Here is a 25186-nt window from a genome sequence, read left to right as displayed (position 1 = left end):
TGTCCTTGGATTTCCTCCAATCAGTCTTCTATGTTCAATAACCTATTACACTCTTGGTCTCCTTTAAGACAGACAGGAAATACTAACATATCTGAGTGACTAATCTGTTTATTGTTATGCTTAAAAAACATAAAAAGTATACCCAATTCCAAACTTTTGATTTAACCCACCCCCAAAGATTCCATAGGAATCTTGAGTTTAAACAACTAATGTGCTTCATATATGTAACAGATTTCTATTGGCTTTACCACATTTCAGGTAACAAGTTAGTCACCAAGGGACTTACGTCAAAGGACATAAACCTGTGTTAGATGCATCACTGGGCCAGAATGGGGCTTAGCTCCACTCTGCACTTCCCTTCAGTCTAATAGACAGGAATCCAGTGACAGAGTTAACTGAAGTTCAGACCCTGCAACTAGAGACCATGATCTAAGATGAGCCTAACATAAATTTTGAAGCCCTGATAGGTGTCTAAATGCCACATGTTTTAAAAAGCCTTCATGAATTTGTTTTGAATTGAGTCATAGCTAATGATTTTATAATAGATGTCCAAACAACCAAAAATTAACATCCAGTTAAAAGTGCCATCAACCCTCTCCAAATTTATAATTACACTCTACTCTCATCATTAACTGGCCTGCATTGCACCAGATTGCCACTGCCATAGAGTCCTGAGACATTAATCCTGGCCATGTCACAGTGCAGAGAGGTGCCACATTATACCTAACTAATGGTTCCCCATCTCTCTTCTTTAAAACTTCCAGAGATACTTTCATGTCTGTGGTAGAAAGTTGGATCCCCTATCCCATAATCAGCTTCTAAATGCTGACACCATTGCATACACTAGCAAGATTTTGCTGAAAGGACCCAAATATAGCTGTCTCTTGTGAGACGATGCCGGGGCCTAGCAAACACAGGAGTGGATGCTCACAGTCAGCTATTGGATGTATGACAGGGCTCCCAATGGAGAAGCTAGAGAAAGTACCCAAGGAGCTAAAGGGATCTGCAACCCTATAGTTGGAACAACATGATGAACTAACCAGTACCCCGGAGCTCTTGTCTCTAGCTGCATATGTATCGAAAGATGGCCTAGTCGGCCATCACTGGAAAGAGAGGCCCATTGGACTTGCAAACTTTATATGCCCCAATATAGGGGAATGCCAGGGCCAAAAGAATGGGAATGGGTGGGTAGGGAAGTGGGGGGCGCTATGGGGGACTTTTGGGATAGCATTGGAAATGTAATTGAGGAAAATATGTAATAAAAATATTAAAAATTAAAAAATAAATAAATAAAAAAAGAAAGTTGGATCCCACTGCATGCCACACTCAGTTCTTTGCAGTTTAGCCCCAAGCAGCCCTTGCCCCTTCATTTCCTTCCACTCCTCGAGCATTCTCAATTCTCTCAGGTGTAGATGTCTTTTTCATCTTCAGGCTTACCTGTAGGGGACAGGTCTCATCTGTGCTCATCCTACTCTGTCCTTGAAGGCTCTCACCCCACCTTGTTCCCACACAGAGCCTGTGTCTCATCAAGGTTTAGCACTTTGAGATTCATCCAGGGAAACTTCTTTGAGCCTTCTTGTCTGAACCAAATCCCCCTGTATGTTTGTGTCATCAAGGGGTTAGCCCTGACAGGATAGTGTCATTTCAAAGGTAAGAGCCTGAACTCTGGACTCAGATGGTGGCATTAGAGACCATCTCTATCACTTACTGAGGCTTGAGCCCATTATTTTCCCACCTATAAAACGAAAGCAATGACAGTGCATCTCTGTTTCGATTTCTGTGTGCAGATTCCATGTAACAATCCATGCAAAGTACTAAACCCATGCTGGCACAGAAAAATCCTGGCAAGCACCTCTCTCCATGGCCTTTCTTGCCCAGGAAAGAACTCTGGATGACAGCCCTGTGAAAGGGAGTGCTGATCTGCCTGGCCTCCTCCCTTCTCTATCTCTTCTTGCCATCTCTCCCTGAAAGTCTGACCCATCTTTGTAGGCCAAGAAGAGGTGATGTCAGGCTTACCCAGAGCTTTTTGTCTCCAGAGCTCAGTCTACACTGTCTGAGTGTGGTTTTTATGGAACCAGCTACTGACCTATGTTAGGAATGAAGCATATGTCACTTTACTTGCCCACCCCTTCTACTTCCTTATTTAAGAGGGAGAGACTTCATAAATCAAAAACCATAATCCAACCTCGCACCCACAAAGTCTTACTCAAGTATGGATGAGAAAGGATTGGAAAGATACAGAGCACATTATTATTATTATTATTATTATTATTATTATTATTATTATCTCTAAACCATAAAGCTTTCCCTTGTATTTCCAAGGAAAGCCATGAAAATTATTTCACCCCAGTCTGTTCAATGGAGTTGACGAAATGCATACCAGAGAGCGTTATCACCTAGGATGTGTTTTCCTATTACTTTTCTTATTTTCAACAGTCTAAGGTAATGACCATGGTGGCAACTGCTCATTTCATAGATGGAAAAACTGAAGGCCAGGACAGAAGAGGCTTCTGCACTACTATTAAGGATGCTTCTAGCTGCCTTCACTTCAAGGCTCTCCATCCACCACTGGAAAAACACAACTCTAGTTTCCCCATAAGCCTTAGGCACATTCATCTCTCATTCCCTCATCTATTCAACAAAGGTTTATTGGGTACTTATGCCCTAGGCACTATGTGGAAGACTCTAGATGCAGACTGGTGATAGACATGCACTGTGTGCCCTCATGAGCTTATAGTTCAGTTTTATAGACAACTTTAGAGTGGATTGATTTCAGATATCCACAGTGATCATTGCTATGGAGAAGTAAACAAAGAACCCAATAAACACACAGCAGTGAAGACTCAAGAGTGAGAGGATCCACCTTATGGTATTTTGTGTAATAAAGTAACAAGCCAGATACTCTATAAATTCTGCAGAAAGATGTCCAAGATCTAAGACTGGCTATATCTATTACAAAAGACAGATGTAGCAGGTATTCATCCACATGCATATACTGGTAGTATAAACTCATGACAAATGAAAGTCAAGTGAAGAGATAATACTGTTTAGTATTCTAGACTAGAAGGACATAAGCAGAGGAAAGAGTAATGTTTCTAACCAGAGGAAGCATTGTGGGTCAAATAGAGGGACCCAGCAAGAGTCTGCCTACATCCTTAGAAATAAGATGAGCCAATGCTTTTATGGAAACTGAACATGGTCTGAACGTGAAGGGATCAGAGAAGGGCTTGGCATATTGCAGAACTGTGGGAAATGTGATATTATGAATATAAATCTAATGATAATCTACAGATTATATCATGATGGAAGTAAACTACCAGAACATAGGCTAGTTAAGAGAGTTTTAATGGTACCAAGGATAACATATTGAGAATCAACTATAAGCTTCCCTATGCCCATTGTCACTAGGTAACAACATAATCATTTTATAAACTAAGAAGGAAAACTTTTGACAATTGTTATGATTTTCTTAAATCTCCATGTACATGGTGGCAAAACAGAGATCTAAATTTACAACTCAGCCCAATCTTATAAAAGTAGCCATCACTCTCTCCTGTGGACTTTCAAGCCTGCAGATAAAACTCTGTGTCCATATAACTACATATAGACCCATTTTCTTTCAATGATAATGTGTGGAATACCTGATAAGCACGACTTTTTGCCAAGTAATATAGGATATGTTGTTTTAAACTTAAAATGCTGTATGCACGTGCGAATGCACACACACACACACACACACACACACACACACACACACACACACTTGCAGCAGGGTTGGGGCATGGAGTAGCCAAGAAAAGCTAAATTATGATCGGAGTAAAACAGAAAGAAATCACTGTTTAATGATGCTTTCCTTCCCCAACAATTCATACAGGAATCATTGTCTTGATGTGTATTATATACAAAATGGAATATTGTTAGCTTGGTGATATGTCTGTGTAGTTATTTTTGTATGAACATGGGAAACTTGCTCCTGAGCATATTAGTTGCATCTGTTTTCTCTTTTCTCCAGTTCTCATCATTTTTTTGTGGTCTCCCCACATGCATTTGTTCTTTTTTGCCCTCACATAAACAGAGGATGATGCTCATTTCTTGGGCACATATTTGACACCGGACACTTAAAGTGTTCTATGTACAGTGTATTGTTACAGCTCTCTAACCAGAGCTGCATTGAAGTCATGTCAGAGTCAGAGATTCATGGATCTGTGTTTGCTTCTGAGTAGAGCTCTTAATCACGAGAAAATCCACTGTGCTGTCACTCAAACAAACATTCTCATGGGTTCTCATTGATTTCCTCTGCCATGCATGTGTACACATCAGCATCAGTCAGTTCTTCTTATTTGCCAGTCCTTGTTCTGAGGCTAAGGTCACAAAGAGTATGCATGTACCTTGGAGCTTCTTTTGCCCTCTGTTGATTTGCAGCAATGATCCTACCTGGACCAATATAGGATCCCGAAAACAGAAATACTCCTTGTTTCTGAAACAGCTTCTTGTGTAGTCCAGTGGATGATATTGCCTGAGTTTGAATGAGAGTGCACATACTTTGCTCTTCAAATTTAAACTATTCCTTAGATTTCCATAAACTTAGTGCCCAAATGAGGCTACCAGATAAATGTGTGAGAGAAAATAGTGCAGTTCTCAGTAAAAATGACTCTGACCACTTGAGGCTGTAAGTGCAGAAAGAGGGCATCTGTGAGCTTACTTAGGATTTAGGACTCAGATTCTGGTTCTGTCCCCCACAAAACACATCAGACGATCTGTACCAGTCTTAGATTCTCACTTTTCACTTTTGTGTAGAGCAAATAATCTCTATTTTTGTCTCCTTCAGAGAGTACTGAAAAAAAGCACATTAAATAAATGAGATGTTCTGTAGATTTCAATATTCTTCATATTCTTCTATGTTATAACTAATAGCTCTATTATAACTAATAGAACATAAAGTCAGAGTGGGGGAAATTTAACAATTACTCAAAAGAATAAATATTCAACTGATTGTAGGAGAATTCTTATGCTTTCCATAGAACATGTAGTATAAGAGTTAAGTCCAAGTTATCACAGGTCGTACAAACTTGGCCATCACTACAACAATCTTGAAACTCAATTTTCTCACTGGTGAAGGGAAAATAGAACTTAGCTCCATAAAACAGTAATCATAATGGTCCAAGAAGATGACACATAGCAAGCTTTTGGTCATGTTCATTGCACATCATAATTGGTGGAAATATTAATTTCTAGGCATATATAGTTATGACTATAACTAGAAATTTCTGGTGATGTCTTGAATAAGACACATGATAATAATAGGTTTTCCCAATTGCATTTTCCTCTTCTCCATTTGTATCTATTTTGCATCCATATTTGGGCCAGCAGAAATCATCAGTTCCTAGCTAGAGATCTTGTACTGTTCCTTGCCATGTTCCATGCTTCAAATATCTAGCCAGGGCCTGATACAATGGATATTACAAGAATATATGTTAAATGAACTGTTAATGAACAAATTCATATATCAGATGAAACTTAGAGATGTTAGTTTGGGAAAATATAAATCTCACAGAAAATACTAGTCAAAAAACTCAGATATCTCAAGTACAATTAGAGATACAGGGCACTCAATAGTTATTAAGTGTTCCTAGACATTGTTCACAGTTGCAAGAAAAGGAGGTAAGTTAGTTTGTGTCCCATACATTACTGAAACAGTGAATAGGGCTTCCCAGGGACTAAGAAGCTATTTGATTGTAGAAATATGAAGGGTCTCTTGTTAAGATGCTACACAGGTAATTCAGCATGGTATGAAGTGGTAAAGGAGTTGATAATAGAATCTAGTAAGGAACTCTCCCTCTTGACTCTATTTGATACCATAGTGAAGGGTGAAGATAGAGCTACCTTGAAAGGTGGGAACTACAGGAACCATCTGAACTTAACCATTTCCTCAAAAATGACTCTATCCCTAGAGTTTAATGAGTGAGTGTACAAAGTAGTTTCTGAAGTCATCAATACGAATGAACACAGAGATCTCTCTTCAAGGCAGAACCATTACCAAAATCTGGTATCACATTTGAGCTGTGTAACCTTTACGGGTAAATGAAATCCACCCTCCCTGAAGCTTTTCTTCCTTCTCTTTTCCCTTTTCTTCCTTCTTCCCCCACTCACGATCATTCATAGTGTATGACAAAGAGGACAATGACTCATATATCTGTGGCCAACAATAATGAGAGAAAGAAACACAGCTGAAGAGCACAGAAGGAAAACATAACCCAATTCTGAGTGGGTTAAAAGGAGCATTCACTCTGAATATCAATAAAACATATAGCTACATTTATTGAATGCTATGCAAGTGTGAATTTTCCATCTCTCAGTCCTTTCTATTCTGGGTGGGAAGTACTTGTTATACCACTTTATTTATGAGGAAACTCAAAAGAGAAGGGGTTGAGGGGGTGGCGGGAGGTATTGCCTGAGGCTCCCCTGCTAACAAGGAGCAGAGCTGAGGCTCAAGTAGACCAGTCTGTCTACACACTACAGATGTTTTAACACTTAGTATGTTGCCAGTGGCTGTGTGCCAAGTCCTGACAAGTTCGTTATCTCTTTAGTTTTGTCTACAACTGTCAGAGCAAGAAGGATTATCCCTACTCTATAGATGAGTACTAAAACTAGTAGAGGTTTCCTCCAGAAATACTGAGTTCCTTCACAGGTAGATGGTAGAGCCAGCATTTGAAGTCAGATTTGTTAGTCTGTTAAATCCTGAGCAACAACAACTTTTTCTTCTTCTTCTTCTTCTTCTTCTTCTTCTTCTTCTTCTTCTTCTTCTTCTTCTTCTTCTTCTTCTTCTTCTTCTTCTTCTTCTTCTTCTTCTTCTCCTCCTCCTCCTCCTCCTCCTCCTCCTCCTCCTCCTTCTCCTCCTCCTTCTCCTCCTCCTCCTTCTTCTTCTTGTCCTCCTCCTTCTTCTTTCTTCATCTTCTTCTCCTTTTCCTTCTTTTCCTTCCTCCTCCTTCTCTTCTTCCTTCTTTTTCTTCCCTGACACTGTCTCTGTCGCTCTGCCTCTGTCTTTCTGTGTCTCTCTGTCTCTGTGTATGTCTCTCTCTGTTGTGTGTGTGTGTATGTGTGTGTGCATGCACACTTGCACAGCTTATTAGATGTTCTATTGCTGTGAAGAAACACCAAAAACACAGCAACTCTTAACCTCGACCTCTGGGAGCTCTGAGACTGAGACGCCAACCAAAGAGCATACACGGGCTGTATAAAGTCCCTGGCACACATGTAGCAGAGACCTGCTTTGTCCTGCTTCAATGGGAGAGATGTGCCTAATCATGCAGAGACTTAATGTTCCAGGGTGAAGGGATAGCAGGGGAGTACTCCATCTTCTCTGAGTCAAAGGTAAGAATGGATAGGGGAAGGAACTCTGTAAGGGAGAACCAGGAAGGAAGCAGAGTTTGGGATGCAGATTAATTAATTACTTAATTAGTTAATTAATTAATTAATTAATTAATGGAAAGGATTTAATTACTACATTTTTCAAAGATGTAGTCCTTTATCATCATGGAAGGAAGCATGGTAGCATGTAGGCAGACTTGAGAGAAAGACAATAGTCCTCTCTAGAGCATTTGAAACATCAAAGCCAGCTACCAGTGACACACTTCCTCCAAAAAGGCCACATCTCCTAATCTCTGTCAAGTAGCACCAGTGCCTAATGGCCAAACATACAAATCTGTATTCTTATTCAAACCAACACACTGTGTATATGTGTGCATGTGCATGTGTGAGAGCACATGTGTGTGTGAATGTTTGTGTGTGATATGTGCATATGTTTTGTGTAGGAATGTGCAATCATGTGCAAGTGCAGGGTGCCTGAAAATGCCAGAGGATGAGTCTTCCTTTTATTTTATGTATTCTATTTTATGTATTAAGCCAGGTTTCTTGCTAAATCTAACATTTGCAAATTCATTAGACTGTCTAGATGGTGAAATCTAGGAACTTTTTTCCCAACTCCATCTACCCTCCTTCCAAGAGCTATAGTTCAGATGGACACTTCCATGCCAGGATCTTACATGGACTCAAGGAATCCAAACTCCCATCTTCATAATTGTGCATCAAGCACTTTATCACTGAGTCATCACCTCAGTCCCAGCTATGACCTTTCTATTTTTTTGTATAGGTTGCTTTTAGGAGGAAAGTATTCAGAATGGGAGGTCAAGAGTAGAGGAAAATGCAGATGTTTTATGTTTTGTTTTGATTTTGGGCTCCCAGAGCATTTTGCCAGTCTGAATGTATCACATGGGCCCATATATTAAGACTTCTGGATTATAGATAGGTGTACCATTCTCAAATTTGCCTCACACCTGGATTAGTGTAGTTTAAAGTAGTTCTCAAGAACATGTTCATTCATCTCCTTTACCCTTTCAAAGATACCTGGGTGATAGATGAAGCATACAGGATAAAAGTACTGATCCCTAGAAGCAGGTTGAAGAACCCAGACACAGAGAGCTTAAGTCATTTAAGGTTATAGCACTTAGTGAAACTGATGAGCTGTACCACGTAGTCTGGAGACAGTCAAAACTGGTTCCTAGCATGGTTAAAGAATCTGGGCAAGAGCAGAACACATACATGACTGACTTACAAGAAACCTCACCTGAGCAAATGTTGACTGTGTGGCTGAGGTTACAATGGATATTGTTGCTTCTCGGACACCAGGAGACCAAAAATGCCCTTTGGTACCATCTCTGCTTTCTCTTAATGACTGGTGGTTCTGAATCCTTCGGGTCATTTTGGGGGCCTCCCCTGAATAAACCCAGTGCAGGGACCATGGGTATACTTAACCCAAATCTGTCTGTTTTAATTACTCTCCATTGGACAGATAAAAGCTTTCCATAGGATTGCTCTCTCAAGCATTCTTCTGTGGTTTTGATAGTGGCGATTAAATCATGGAAAGCAAAGCAAAACAAAACAAAAGGAACCAGGGTTGACCTTTAGCTTTTAATTTTTTTTTTTTTTTAGCATACTCAAACTGTATCGTTGACCTAAATTCCTCTTTTCATTCCTCTGTTTGTATTCTCCTGTCAGATTCCCATAGATCATGGGTATTGTAAAGTGAAGGCCCCAAACTTGCCTCTTCTACCCATGACCTTACATTTCCCACAGTGGATCGCTACGTTGGAGCATCTGAAGAATTATAGTCCTAGAATTCAGAATCTAGGAAATTGAATGGACCTTTAGGTCTATCTGTTGTGATCCTCCCATCAGGAGAGGGAATGAAGAAGCTCAGAAAATAATTGCATATCTAGTGGTGCAGAGCAGAACAGTATCAGAGGAGGCAGGAGAACCTCTAGTGACCTAGAGTGATTCCCATGCAGGAATGCATCCTGGAATCCACGTTGTCTTCAAAGTCAGGTAGATAGGAATCAGAATTGTGTCTTTCCAAGATCATAGAAAAGATCCTTGGGACACCTTATGGTCTTCATATTCAATTTTCATATCTACCAAAGGCATGATAATAACAATTTTACAGGGTCATGTAAACCCCAAGGTATGTGTGTTTAATGTACAGATTGTTACATAGTGGTTTTCAAAAATAGCTATTATCATTATTTATTTTCAACTGCTGCTTTTTTATTGCATAGAGAAATGTCCTAGGTAGATTTTTTTGTCTTCCTATCTGGATACTCTCCAAAGGCGAAAAATATATATTAGTTGAGTATACAGTTGCATGGTTGGCTAATTCTCCTCCCAAGGCAATGGCAACTATAAGACCTAATATGTTGAGCATCCAAGGAATGGTACAGAGAAAGAGAGAGAGAGAGAGAGTTGGGTTCTGCCCCCCCCCATATGGAAGAATGAAACTGGACACTGTGATGCCTAACTTGTACCACTTCCTACTCCTTATTTCTACTGATTTTAGGAAGGGAACATCATTTCTCTAAGGCTCAACTTTTATCACTGGTAATGGATGGCAGCTATTTTACAAGACCGGTGTGAACATCATAGGAGCTAGCTCGACATGGAGGCAGCTACCCATGTACCCAGTACATTCAAGGAACTCCAAGGAAGTCAATTCACACACAAACACAAAGCTTGCCTTTCAGGCGGGAAGATTTTTTGGTGTGTGTCGACTATATCACCCATCTTTGGCTCCTCCTAATTGTCTGTGCTCTGCCCAAAATAGAAAAGGGAGAAGTTGAGAAAGAATAGAAGGATTTGTGAACTGAGCACAAGACAGTGGGAGAAGGACAAGAGTTTAGAGAAATCCCAGTGGGAGTGTTTGGAAGGAGTGCTAAATGATAATTCAACAGTCTGCTGGGGCTTACCTGGTTGAGGCTCAGCGTCTGTGTGACTGAAATAACATGTATCTCTTTTACAATCCTGGAAACTACGAGTCCAAAATCCAAGTCAGCTTAGGTATATTTTCTCTCTCAAGCTTTTATTTGGCTATCCTCTGTGTGTCTACATGTGCTCTCTTCTCTGAACACATATGTGCCCCGAATGTCTCCTACCATCCAGATACTAGTCTTGAGATTTGATCTTATGGTGACATTGCTGCTATATGATTACCTCTTTAAAGACTGTCACCAAATAGAGTCATATTCTCAGCTTCTAGATGATGTGACTTCAACATTTACATCTTAATGAGGTCTCAAACATTCAATTTATAACTAATGAATAAATGAGAGCCTATCAAGTTATGATAGAAATCTGAAGAAAAATGTAGACACTGGAAGCTAGGAAAACCCTAGCTGGCAATGGAAGTCTTGAAACAGGAGGACAAGCTCAAGAAATCATACGAAACTCTAAGTCAACAGACGCCTGTGCAGATGTTGTGTCCCAGTAGAATTGGATAAGGACAACAGATTGTTAGTAGTAAAGAACTGCTTTCTGATTCTAGTTTTAGGTCTAGGCAAAAGCGTGTCACAAGGCTCAGCCTTCTGGCTTATCCTTCAGCTCAGCTTGCTTGTGTTGGCAATGAAGACTGGGAGAAGTATTCTTAGAGGAGGCCAGACCTTAAGACAATCTACAATAAAATGCTTGGAGCTTGGCACTTGAAGTAGTAAATGATTACAAGTCCTAGGATCCTCTAAGTCTAAATTCAGCACTGTCACCTTGGACTTCCTGGTCTTGAACCTCAGTTTACTCAGAGGGTTGAGGAAAGATGTGTCAGCTGGCAGCTTTATGGGCAAGGTTAAGGAGATAATGTACAGCACTCCAAAGTAAGAGTAACATGTTTATGTAGAGAAAAGAGAAACAGAGATGTATACCCCCTAAAGTAGAATCTTTAATGTGATTCATAAAGTTTCCTGTAACTCAGAGCATTCTACCAAGTCAAGGCTATAGAGGACTCTGTGCAGGTCTCCTGTCTTCAGGGTTTCCTGCCAGGTGTGAGCTTAAATGGAGAGGTGACAATGTAAAAGGGCCACCAAGTGTTGATTAAGTGACTCAACAGGTAAAGGCACTTGCTGCTCAATGCTGTCCCCCTGAGTTTGATTCTTAAACCTGCAAAAAAAAAAAAAAAATGAAGGAGAGACCCAACTCCACAAGTCATCCTCTGACCTCCTCATGGGTGCCATAGTATGTATGTACTCCCACATGCACACCAAGCCAAATCTCTGATGCTGAGGTTTGGTTCTGAATGGAGATGGTATGGGAGTGCTTCCCATCCAGGCTCCTAGAAAGTCACTTCAATGCATCTATTTTTCAATAGAAACTGACTCCTGTCCCCACATCTGTCCCCCACCTCAAGGAGGCACGGTGATTTCCTTTCACCAACTTACAATCCAGGTAACTGTTTCCATTTGAACATCTGCAGCTCCTGCTTTAAGAATCGAATTTTTCTCCCATATTTTTCCTCCTGGAGTCACTGCCTTTCCCTTCTGCCTCCTGGGACAAGCCAGCTCCTCTATACCTCTATATGGCAGCATCAAGTAGTCTGAACCAAAGCTCCAGACTCCAGAAAGGTTCTGAACTGAGGAAACCCTACAGATGTGTAAACACTTTACGTTGATAAGAAGGCAGGCTTCTTTCCAAAAGCAACAGGAAAAGGCAGAGACCAAAAGCCCCTGACAAAATAAAAAGGGAAGAAAGGAGGAAGGATATCATGTTTCCTATTAGAAGACCCTTCATTATCTTTTATAGGATGATGGTGATGATGAGGAGGAGAAATATGATGATGATGATAGAGAAATTAAATGGAAAAGGGGGAGACACTGAGCTGAGAGGTATGGAAGACACAAATGTGATGGTTTTAGCAGCCTCTGATCCCACTGACATTCTAAGTGGACACTCAGACAAGAGCTCTAGAGAAATTAATTCCAAATGTGAAGACAGCTTTTTGCCCTTGGAGGGAATCAGTTGGAAAGTAACTTCTAATATGTACTTTGTTAATATTGTCTAAGTTGGTGGAAATATAGGATTTCTAAGTCGATTTTTTTTGAGCCTTCACCCTGCAACTTAACCCATCAGGCAAGATGCTTTCAAGGCACCTCCTTTACAAAGGTGGCCCCTTTGTATTTTGTTTCCATTTATTTCCTACTCTTTTATTTCTAATTTATTCCCAGTCCCTTCAACATCTTGAAAACCAGCTCTTGTTTGGATAGCCTGTGTGTTAAGGATAGTATATCCATTACATCTCTTAAGTAGGACATCCTATTTAAAAAGAGATACAAATGGGAGAATCAAGGTCCACAGAGATGATGTGATTTTTGTCCTAGACATATGGCCTGTAACTGCTGTCATCATGAGTCAAAACAGGCTACCCTGGGCCCAAAATCTTTCATATTCTTTACAGTAGAAACACATCTGTCCTCTGATATTCCTTGTCTATTAGCAACTGAGACATAAATTACTGCTTTCAATTCTGTTTGCCTTTAAAACCTCTTTCTTTTTTTCATGTTTTGAATTACATGTGTCCATGCATTTTCATGGCACACATATTGGATGCCCACTGTAACGAGGGGTAAGACAGTTTACAGACATGAGCCAATGTGGGCATTACCCTCAACAACCATTCAGTCTAGCAGAGAAGAGACAACATAATGGAGACAGGCAACTCCAGAGTGAGAGATTTGATGTTGTTTTCTGAAAGCAAAAGCAAAATCAGTAGAGAGAATGATCCACATTCACAGAGCTATCAGGAAGTGCCCCTTGAAAACTGATTTGGGCGTTAGTCATTGGGAAGCTTGGGAGAAAGAAAATCAGTCCTGGGTTGACTATGTGATACAACACTTCGTTCAAAGACCCAGGGGCACATGCCAATGTCACCCAGATGGTGGAAGTGGAATGACTGTATTAGGAGACTCTGTCCATTGCTGGAAAATGTTGTGAGTGGGAAGAAAGAAGTGGGTGGGCTTGGATCCTCTGCCAAATGCTGGCCATGTCAGATGCTAACATAGACATTTGTACAGATGCTAAGGTCTAAGTGTTCACAAAGGAAAGAAGACTGTGTGGGCCTCCTCTATTGATTTTGCTGGACATTCTCCCTGTTCCTTCGATGAATATTAATGGCAGATGTACACTCAGAGTTAAGGTGACCGCAATGATTCTCCAGTGAGAGTAGGAACTGTCCTTCCAAAATGAGCCCTTTTTATTCATTCTTGTCTTCTTTTCTTTATCCTTTCTCCTGGCTTTATATAGCATCTGACACTTAAAATACATGTGTAATTAGAAAATACTCTTCATCATCCAGAAGCTCTGCCTAAGCCAAGGCACAGTGGGTATATCCCAGAAAGACTGGGAGACAGGGGAATTGATGTGTACAAAGATATTTAGATGCACGGAGAATCTTTTGAGCTGCTTATTAGCGTTTCTACATGATCTCTAGTTAAGTACATCTGATTTAAATGTCCTTAAGGGCCAACTAAAATTTGTGATAACTAACTTGAATTTTCTTTGGTAGATGATGAAACCCAAAGCCTTGATAGTATTAGTAAAGGGGGTGTTTTACTACTTTCACCTAGGACAGTTAATTGCGAGGTCATATACCAACCAGATGACCTCACATTCATCTTTTTCACTTTCTTTAGTTTTCATGTTAATCATTACATAAAAGAGAGTCTTAATATCACTGCCACAGTTATTATAAGTGTTCAAATACCTAATAGATATAAAGACTTTAGCATGATGCCTTGTCTGTTACATAGTATTAGTAGAGTTTATACTTTACTGCAATTAAAAGAGCATTTATAAATATGTGAATAGACACATACATACATACATACATACATACATACATACATACACATATACACACACATACAGAGAGAGAGAAAGAGAGAGAGAGACTATAAAGACAGGTGTGTTACATAAACAGCACTTGGTTCTTGGGAGATTTATATGTGATTCTATAAAGCCTTAAGAATGTCATCTGTTCTCTGTGTCTCAGTGTCCTTACTACTGATAAAATCAAGGAAGTTGGAGGCAGTGATGTTCTGAAATCTTCCCAGTTCAGCTATTAAGTGTCTATCTTTCTTCCAGAACACATGCAAAGGTTAGACAAGATTCATGTTAAAGACAGAAACACTGGCTTTCCAGCCCTTGCCTCTTATTCTTCAAGGGCAACCTTTTCCATGATTTCATGTTACACATCATTCACTGACTGCTAATGGAAGTTGTCTGCTTGTAGTTATGGTAATGGCCCAAGACACAGTCTTTCTAAATGAGAATCTTCCATTCCTTATCACTTTTCATAACATTCTTTATTTAAACTCATAAATTTGAAAGCATACTTTTCTATCCAACACTTTTGTAAAACCAATAACTGACAGGCTTTATTATCATTTTTTTATATTTTATATAGTTCAAATACCCATTCTTCTATCAGAAGCTTTTTTGCATGCTTCATAGTCAAAATAAAAAAGAGCAAAACCTCATTATTCATTTGCCATAAGGTGGTAAATCTAACTTTTTTTCCCTATTAGTTCCTCCAGCTTTTACCTTGCCCTAAGGGTGGTCCCAGAGGCTCCAATAGTAGCAGCCAGAGTTTCAGAGAGCTTTTTGAAAACTCTTCTAGATTATCCAGATGTGACATTTATCAGAGAAGAATAACTTGCCTGCATCTACTTCCATGCTTTATTTATTCATCTTTCTCTTTTGGGGCCACATAGGGCTGTATGACAAATGTTCTTATACCTCACGTGATCGAGGATGGGTCATGGGCATTCACACCACCAGTGATCAAGGCAACAGAGATCCACGCTACTTTTTCTCCTTGAAGACAGACCGGGCCAGGAAAGTGACCACCATTGATGCCCATCGCAGCTACCTCCCAGGTCAGTGGGTACATCTAGCTGCTACCTATGATGGGCGGCTGATGAAGCTCTATATGAATGGTGCCCAGGTGGCAACTTCGGCTGAGCAAGTAGGTGGCATATTCAGCCCACTGACCCAGAAGTGTAAAGTGCTCATGTTGGGGGGCAGTGCTCTGAATCACAACTTCCGGGGCCACATTGAACACTTCAGTCTATGGAAAGTAGCAAGAACCCAGCGAGAGATTGTATCCGACATGGAAACCCGTGGCCTCCACACCCCTCTACCTCAGCTCCTCCTCCAGGAGAACTGGGACAACGTGAAGCGCACTTGGTCCCCCATGAAGGATGGCAACAGCCCCCAGGTGGAATTCAGCAATGCCCACGGCTTTCTGTTGGACACTAATTTGGAGCCTCCTCTTTGTGGGCAGACACTGTGTGACAACACAGAAGTCATCTCCAGTTACAATCAGCTCCCAAGTTTCCGGCAGCCCAAGGTGGTGCGCTATCGTGTGGTCAACATCTATGATGATCACCATGAGAACCCAACAGTGAGCTGGCAACAGATTGACTTTCAGCACCAACAGCTGGCTGAGGCCTTTCAACACTACAACATCTCCTGGGAGCTAGAGGTACTGAATATAAACAGTTCCTCTCTGCGTCACCGCCTCATCCTAGCCAACTGTGACATCAGCAAGATTGGGGATGAAAAATGTGATCCAGAATGTAACCATACACTGACTGGTCATGATGGTGGAGATTGCCGCCAGCTGCGCTACCCTGCGTTCATGAAGAAGCAGCAGAATGGTGTGTGTGACATGGACTGCAACTACGAAAGGTTTAATTTTGATGGTGGAGAGTGCTGTGACCCAGACATCACTGATGTCACTAAGACATGCTTTGATCCTGACTCTCCACACAGGTAAGACTTTCCTGGACAGATATCCAGGTGAGAGCTCGTTGTGATGTTCCTATTTTGTAGATAAGATACATAAATTCCCTAGGGGTTTATGGCATTTTTTCCAGTCTGTACAGCTGTCTTCTGAGCAATGCAAGTTTATTTTTAAGGTTATCAAGAATACATACGTGCACAGTCCTTTATGAGACTACTTACTGAGTGCTTGCTATTGACCGTGAAGAAGGTCTCAAAATCCTGTTCTCTCAAAGAGCTCAGGGGTTAAATTGGGGACTGTGTACTGCATGCAAATAGCTGTTGTACTGTACATGGTAATGTTTGTTACATCTGTCCCAACCAGTTCAGTAGCTTCTGGCCACAGGGTACTACTTAAAGTTAACTCAGTTAAAAGTAAATAGAACTATTTTTATTTTATATTTTTACTTATTATTTTATATTTAAACATTTGTATCTATTACATTGTAAGTAAATAAAAACAGAAGCACCTGATCATTCAAGCCTGTAATCCCAACTACTTAGGAGAGAGACACAGGACAATTTTAATTTCAAGGACTTCCTGAGCTACAGAATGAGTTCAAGGCAGCCATGGGAAAATTTGTGAGGCTTTATCTCCAAATAAAAGAAGGGTATGTTTATAGCTCAGTGATAGAGCACTTGCCTAGCTAGTATAAGACTCTAGATTTATTCTCTAGCAATGCACATATAAATAAAACTGTGAGAGGTAAAAGTCAATTATTTTATTACCAAATTTGCTAGATGGGGTTTGTAGTTTTCATGCTGGAAAATTACGCAGAAATCTTCCAGTGTCGGGTCCCGCTCTGTGGATGCTGAGCTGGTAGATCTCGTGTCAGACAGGACTTTGGTTGCAGATCCCAGCTCTACCACTTTCTCATGTTTTGATCTCCTAAAGGCTCTTCCTGGATCTGTAAGACAGAAATGAGAAAATGATGACGTTTTAAGTTGCAAAGGTCAGACAGAAGGCATAAAGAAATGCCATTTCTCTACAGCAGTACCCCGTACCTTAGTAGATATCAATAAGTATGTTTCTTTAAGGAAAGGAGAGGGTAGTAAGGAGGCCCATGCAAAGCACTCGCCCTAAGACTTGAATGTGTCATGGAGAGTTCTTTGAAACAGGTGGAAATTCACCAAGGTCTTCAGAAACAGTCAAAATGGGAAGCCCAACAGATTATCTTCAGAAATCTAATATGGATAATAAATATGTACTGTACTTAATATTCATGCTAAAAAAACCCCAGTATTCTGGTCATTATAAAAGGTAGCTGTGTGAGCTGATAGATAACTTTGCTATTTTCACTATCATAAACTTATCTCTGTGTTTCAATCCCATCAAGACATGGTTTGAACCTTAAATCTGTACAACAGTATTTACTTTTAACAACAAAAATATTAGAAGGTATTGGAGAGTTGGCTCAGAGGGTAACTGGAACAGAGGGGCCCGAGTTCAAGTCCCTAGCACCTATGTAGATACCACGCACAGTCTTTGCCTCAGAGGACAGAGTAGTCAAATTCTGGGATCTCTCCAGCCAGCCACCTTCGTAAAATGGTGAGCTCCAAATTCAGTGGGAAATCCTTTGTCAAAAACAAGGAAAAGGATGATGACAAAAAATACCAGACATTAGCCTCTATTACATTGTGTGTCTATACAAAGAATAGGAATACTTTCGACATCATTCAAAGATTGGATTGGGGAAGAAAGAAAGAGACTGCAGGAACAGTGAGTTTTCCGTGTATTATTCCTGAGAAGCAGGAAGCAAAGAGGCCTGCTGCTGAAGACTTTAGAGTCTGCCCTGGTTGCTGCCTAAACCAGCAGTCCCACCATACAACAAGGTCAGCTGCATTTCACGTGGGACCTTCAGTCTGAAGTTAGGGAAAGTAGCAACACCCTCTTTCCTGTTTTTTCTCAGGTTCATGGGGGAACTTTTCCACTCTGTCCAACACACAGAACGCTGGACTTGCTGAGGGCTTCAACACATTTGCCGACGTATGCAGGTTTCCTGCTGATACTTCTCTTTCTCTCTCAAAAGACCAAGGACCTCCCTTGCACAGCCAAATACCTATGTTCAGAGAAATGAGGATTCTGGCAGGGGAACATCCTGCCTGGCAGCAACTCAGCCTGCTGGTGCATGGAGGGCTCCTGGCCACTCACTTGTTACAGACTCATGCAGCATACAAAGGAAGATTTAGTATATGGCTAGTCCCTTCCAGGTCATTTATGTTTAAATCTAAGGAACAATTCGGTAACATTAAAGCATTGGTTAGCTGTCAGGTTAGCTTTTAAAAAGCTTATAGTTTGATGGCTGTAAGAGTCAGAACCAAAGGCAACTGGCCTTTTCAGAGTCCTCTGCTAGTGTACAGGGACCATAGGGCCCCAGGTTCCAGATAACTCAAAATCAGCAGGCAACACTGGCAAATTCCAAAGGCCTCCGCTTTTCTCATCACGAGACTGCATGCTCCAAATGTCTATGCACGGCCATGTGCCAGCAGTGTGACCACTCAAGCCAGGGTCTGTTTGTTTGCTGCCTGGGAAAACTGTGTGCCCAGGGTGAGCCCCACCAGGCCCTGTGTCATCATGACTAAGCTGGGGTTATTGGGTTCTGGCTGAGTCAGCTCTCCTGTGTGCAGAAAGAAACCTGTGGAAGGTTTCAGAGAAATACTCACTTTTTGACTTTGAACAAATGAGAGGGAGGAGGAAAAGAGAAAAAAGAGAGAGAGAGAAAAAAAAAAAAGATAAAGGCACAAAAGCTGAGAGGCAACTGGAACAGAAGCCCAGGCTGCTGTTGTTTAGGTGACTTTTAATGAGGTACTCAGTTAAAACAGAACAAAACAGAACAAAGCCAAACAAAACTCTTCAGGGGTTTTCTCTCTCTCTCTCTCTCTCTCTCTCTCTCTCCCTGTTCTTGTCTTTTCTCTATCTGTCTTTCTCTGTTTCTCTCCATCATCTCTTTCTATGTATCTATTATTAATGATTTTCTATCTCTGATTGTTTTAAGCATTATTGTCATTGTTGTTATAAATATCACTATTATTTGTGTGTGTGATTATGTGTGTACCATGTGTGCATTTGACTACAGAAGCCAGTTATAAGCTATCTTCCATGGATGTTCAGAACTGGATTCAGACCATCTGTAAGAGCAAGTACTCTTAACTGCTGAACCAGTTTTCCCCCTCTCTATCTTTTAAGAGTCTTGTTATTTCTTTGAGAATTTCACATATTCATAGAATATATATTTAATATATTCATTACTCACTACCCACTCATCCCCTTAACCACTCTGAGATCCATACCATACTCCATCCCAACTTCCTCCCCTCCTCCTCCTCCTCCTCATCATCATCCTTTGCTCCCTCCTTCCCTCCTCCCCTCCCTCCCTCCCTCCATTCTTCCCTCCTTCCCTCCCTCCCTCCCTCCCCTCTCTCCCTCCTTCCCTCTCTTCTTTGTCTCTCTGTGTATCTTTCTGTCTCTCTGTGTATCTCTCTGTCTCTCTCTGTCTCTGCTGTCTCTGTCTGTCTCTGTCTCTGTCTGTCTCTCTGTCTCTCTCTCTCTCTGTGTGTCTCTCTCTCCTATACTCATGGTTGTGCTGCCATTCACTGGGGTGTGGTTGACCTAAAAAGGGCTGTACCCTTAAAGAAGCTTACTCTCCTATCCCCAAGTTTCATCAACTGTTAATGGTGCCTCAGCTAGAAGTGAGGGCTCATGACCCCCATCTGTACCCCATACATAAGCAGGCAACCACAGATGCTGGGAGGTCATGAGTGCATGTGCGGTCCTATGATGTTTAGAAGACAGTTTCACTCTAGTCTTTCATGACACCTGGGTGTTAAGATCTCTCTCTCCTCTTCCATGATGGTACCTGAACCTTATGGGGAGGGATGTGCTATACACCTTTCATCTGCCACTGAGTACTCCATAGACAATTATTCGCACTTTGGCCAATTTTGAGTTTCTTTGTTAAATTCCTTCCTATGCTCAGAGAAACTTCTCTGATGAAGTTCTTGAGCTAAACGAACCTGAGAGGAGAGGGTTACAGATTTGGAGAATAGTTTGACACTATGTCCTTTAGAAACATAGCAATAGTAAGTTCATCCCTATGGCCTAGGAGATCCACACACATGAGTTCTTAGCCAGGTTTGCAGTATCAGTCTGGCATTTTCTCCTATAGGATGGGTTAGTTACTTGCTCACATAACATCCACACAACTATTGCACTTCCATGATTGTATCTTGCCATATTGGTAACTCACAGCGTTTACAACTAGGTAAGACAGCTGAAGTCTTTTTCCTTTATCAGCGGCAATAACACTTTTATGGCACCATGGAAGCTAGCTTTAAACCACCATGCTTACTCTATAACAAAAAGAAGATTATTCTATATCCCATCTGATATTGGGATTTAAAATACAGAGAATTATTGTATGTAGGGAAAACAAGGCAGTTACCTGGAAGAACAGGGATTTCATCGAGCATCCAGGAATAACCATCCCCGAGAGAGAGAGGTCACAGTCAGAGTCCTGGCATGAGGTAGATGGTACAGTCACACGGAGTGGTTAAGGGGAATTGAAGGAGGGATGATTTTGAAGTGACAACTACTTACAATGCCGTATATGGTATTAAAAAGAACTAGTAACCTTAGCTCTTACCTTCGTGGTCATCAAACACGAAGAGACATTTTCGACTTTTCTTTTGTAGAGGGAAAATGAGTGGGCAGATGTAGTAACTATGAATTGTGGCTGGACAGAAAAGGCTTTTCAATCCTGGCTGTAGATTTTCTAAAAAGAAAGAAGCCTCCTGACTAAGCTAAAGGAATCAATGTTATCTTTCTCTCCTGACTTACTCACAGAACACAGAGAGGTACAGAACGGCTAGTGGCATCTTGATGAGCAGACAGAAGTGTCCAGAGCAGAGAGAAAGACAGACCATGTAGAAGGTAGACACAGAGGGAATCAGTGAGAAAGTTAGCCACTGGAAATGAACAGCAAGAAAATCAAAAGACCATCTGCTGATGCGTTCTATTCAAAAAAGTAAACCAAAAAAAGTTTCTCTTTTTTTCTCACAGAGAATTTTGTTACCCAGTATCACTTTCTCTCCTTCCATCTCCCCTCTCTCTCCCTCTCTCCCTCCCTCCCCCTTCTCTCGTTTCTCTTTCCACTTCTGTTCTTCAATTTCTCTAACAGTCTAGATTTACAGCACATTCCATTCTTGCCAATCCAATTGCTGCTCCTGTGACATCATCACCTCATTGGTAAAACTGATCAGCAATTGCTCTTACTTAGTCCACTACTACTACTACAAGGGACTACCCCACAGTACTAGGGTGGGATCCTCAATTCTTCATAAGCATGGCTAGTCTTTCTATGTGACCGGTCAGGTAGAGATTGGCATCACAAGTGAACCACAGTCATTCTTCCTAGGGCAGAGATAAGCCATGTACACAACTGGCATTTTGCATTTTAGTAGTCTGCCTGGGAGACAAATTTCTCAATTCCCCTCTTTGGAACCTGCAACTTCCCCACCCCACCCCTACAGCATCATTGAGTGAATTACATCTGCAACTGTGGGTATCTAATTACATAAACTGAGTGGGGAGGGGAAGCAACTGTTCTGCCCCTATTGGCTCCTAGGGAAATGTTTCTTTGCCTTCATGTGTGTATGGTTTGTATCTGGGGTGTGTGTGTGTGTGTGTGTGTGTGTGTATGTGGTTTTGGGTGCAAAGGGGAGGTGGGTGTGTATAAGGCTATTTTTTATTGTGTGTGAGAGTTCAAATATATGTGAAAATGTATATGTAGAGTGCAGAGGACAGCTTCAGGTATCATTTCTCGGGTGCCTTTAACTTTTTGTCTTTGAGATAGTCTCACACTGGTCTGGACACACTGGCTAGTGAGATGCAGGGACTTAGACATCCCTTCCTCTCCATCATGTGGATTACAAGGATTACCATGACCAGACTGTTTAGAGATACATTCAGTGGATTTTCTCTTGGCCTCATGTTTTCAAAAAGAAGTATGTTACTGGATAAACTCTCTCCTCTTCCCTTTCTTTGCTTTTTCATTATTATTGTTATTGTTATTACTAAATGTAAAAGTAATCTCCTGGAATAAGATCCTTGATCTCCTGGATCTTTGTTAGTTTTTAAAGTCAACATGGCTGGAAATCTCACAAGAAGGGTTACATCTTGAAGTCATCTCTGCAATGTTGCCTAGGCCCTTCAGAGTCCCATTAAAATTTTTTGGCTTTTAGTTTAGTTTTATTTTGTTTTGTTTGCACTACTGACTCCATAGATGCTCTTAGCCTGAAACAGTTGTTAACAAGGTATCAAGGCATCGAGGACTATAAGAGCTCAAAGACATATGGGAGGCTTTTTGTCACAGTTCCTTCTTGCTGATTACAAGGAGCTCAAGCTGTAAAGAAGAGGGGACACAGACCAACTCTAGCAGAAACAGAAATTTGATCTGGGACAAAGAACTATGCCAGCAGCTCACTTCCTATTCCCAAGCTGTTTAAGTCCCTCAAGCTTCCCACTACCAATTGCCCCAATGTCTTGGAAGCTGATAGCTGGGGACTTGAAAGGTTATATCTAGCATATTTATTTCCTCACCCATCATCCATATTTTGTTAAGACGTCTTTAATAGCCAGAACACAGTGACAGATGCTTCTGGATTTTGAGACAGAATCTCTTGTCTTTCCAGGAGTTTGTATTTTGCACTCTAATGGCCTGTTATTACACTCATCCCAAGGGTGGACAGGAAGGCAGAGGTCTTGTTTCCAATTGAAATACCAGGACCATAAGTTCCCATGATAACTGAGAAAAGGAAGAACCACTGGACTTTTGAGAAGTTAGGGAAATCTTCATGATGTGGTGGAGACAAAAGAGGCTCCCAGTATAGTCAGGCTTGGCAATGACAGAAAACATGGGGAGAAGGGACAGATTGCTCAGCAGAGCAACTGAGGCTGAGATGGGAAGAGGGAGGCAGAGAGCAGGAAAAGGCTAGTTGGCATTCCATGTATGTAGATGCTCCAATTTGTTCCTCAATTGCACATCTCAAAGAATCAGCATGATTAGGAAGAAATAAAAATTCAGGAGAAACACACTGTGTCCTTGGCTGGGCAGTTTCTTAGCTATGCAATCTTGGGCCAGTCTCTTAAACTCCAAGTCTCCATTTTCACATCTACTGAAAGAAATAATATTTGATGGCACACATCATATATTATTTTATGTGGCCATGAGGCTCATATAAAAGTAATATAACAGGGAGTCCTGGGAAGCATTAACCAGTTTGCAGATGAAAAAGAGCATTGTTGTGTTGGTTTTTTTTTTTTTTTCAGTAACTTCGTTCATTCTTTTCCAGTAATCCTGTAAGAGAAATTACTTGGAATCTCATAATCAGAATATCAGGGTTTATTTAACGTGACTAATATTCATTACAGCAATAACAGGAGTCAGGACTAGTGTAGTGGAACAAATATGCACACTGGAGACTGACCAGGGTTTGAATATTGGCTCCACTCTGCCCTAGTTGTTTGACCTTGGCTCATTGTTCAGTAAGAGTTGGTGGTTTCTCATCCATTAAAAATAGGTGATAACAGCTATCTTGTGACATGTCATAAAACATAAATTAAAGTCACTGGTATAAAACACTTGGTTTTGAGTCTGGCACATAGTAGGTATGGTAGGTGTTCGTCCCATTTCGTCCATGCACATAGACAGACTGCCTGCCTGTCAGCACTTATTTCACAGAGACTGCGTTCCAACAGGCTCTTAACAAAGACTGGAGCAAACTGCAATATACAAACTGAGAGCATTTAGCCAGATTACTTTCATTCTTAAAATACTTTCTTTTAAGCACTGGCCACAGAACTGGTGCTGTTATGTAAAGACCACATCACTTATATCAAACTTATCCACTTTGTACACTAGTTTATTTGACAATTACCCCAAATGACTATCTGTATTAAAAGACACAATGCCTCACAATCTACTCCATGCAGTGCTGGCAATGGTCCTGAAGAGGCACATGCAAGTTTGGTGGATCTTACTAAGATGTTTTTATTATGATTGCTTTAATATTGAAATACATTAAACCTGAGCAGGCACACTGATGTGCCTAGTCTAATTTTCTCTAATGTAATCTTGAGTTTTCTTGAAACCAAGTGAAGTTCACCTTCAGTCGTCATTTCCACCTGAGAACACTGTACCATTTTAGTCATGGAAAGGATGGTACAGGGGAGATTATAATTAACAGAGACTATCCAGGGCTCTGAAACATTAGGAGAACAGGAAGCAAAGCAGTGAGTTGGGTGAAATAGCAAGTTTGAGAGACCACACACATTTAGAGTATGCTTCCACTAAATCCATCTGATACGGTTGTAGCCCTGTGTAGTTGCCTTCTATGAGACATCAGGATAGAAGGAACAGTCTGCTTCACTGTTTAGGTTTGATGGAGTGCCACCATAGCATACGATTCACCTTTTGGGGTAGCACCTGGCATGACATGAGCATTACACATAACAAGGAGTTTCCAGCTGTTGTTTAGGAATTTCCCTTCCCTGGGTAATGTGATGTCTTCCCGCCATATCCTACGTTCACCTGTTTCTCAATTCTAAAACCTCTTACTAGAATTTTGAGGCTGGAATAAGAGTCAGCGATGTTTGAATCTGTTAGTGCTACCGTTTGACTTTTTGCAGCTATGAGTTCCATATTTTCTTTAGATTTTATCTTTCAGTTCTAAGAGCCTTATCCATACTAAATGCTAATGTATTCCTCTTCTGGAGAGATAAGCAGCAGAACATGCCACACTAAGACTGTACAGTTTGAACAAAATAAGAAAGGCATGTCAGGGGCTGAGGCTGAGCCTCACTGAGTATTTGTGAAGTCAAGGAACTGAAGGTAAGAAAGATGCCCATCGTGATGTCAGTAGCAAACTCTGCAAGCTGCCTCCTGGACACATGCTGACCAGTACTGTGGAGCTTCTAGTATAACAGGATCTGAGAGGCTCTGTCTCTTACCCCTTTCTGAGGTTCAATGTTCATTGC

General features: G+C 41.0%; 1 protein-coding gene across 2 annotated transcripts in view; it reads left to right on the top strand.

Annotated features, from left to right (window-relative positions):
- Pappa (pappalysin 1) overlaps nucleotides 1-25186 on the top strand; it is a 242584-nt gene that overhangs the window by 17775 nt on the left and 199623 nt on the right. For both annotated transcript variants that reach the window (XM_021160402.2, XM_085839245.1), the window contains exon 2: nucleotides 15081-16143. In XM_021160402.2, the coding sequence (XP_021016061.1) occupies nucleotides 15081-16143 (1063 nt within the window). The remainder of the gene's footprint in view (nucleotides 1-15080; nucleotides 16144-25186) is intronic.

This window comes from Mus caroli, unplaced genomic scaffold (assembly GCF_978045245.1).
Source record: "Mus caroli unplaced genomic scaffold, Mus_caroli_1 scaffold_6, whole genome shotgun sequence".
NCBI lineage: Eukaryota > Metazoa > Chordata > Mammalia > Rodentia > Muridae > Mus > Mus caroli.
Note: the sequence above shows the minus strand (reverse complement) of the source record. Positions and strands in the feature narration are given on the sequence as shown.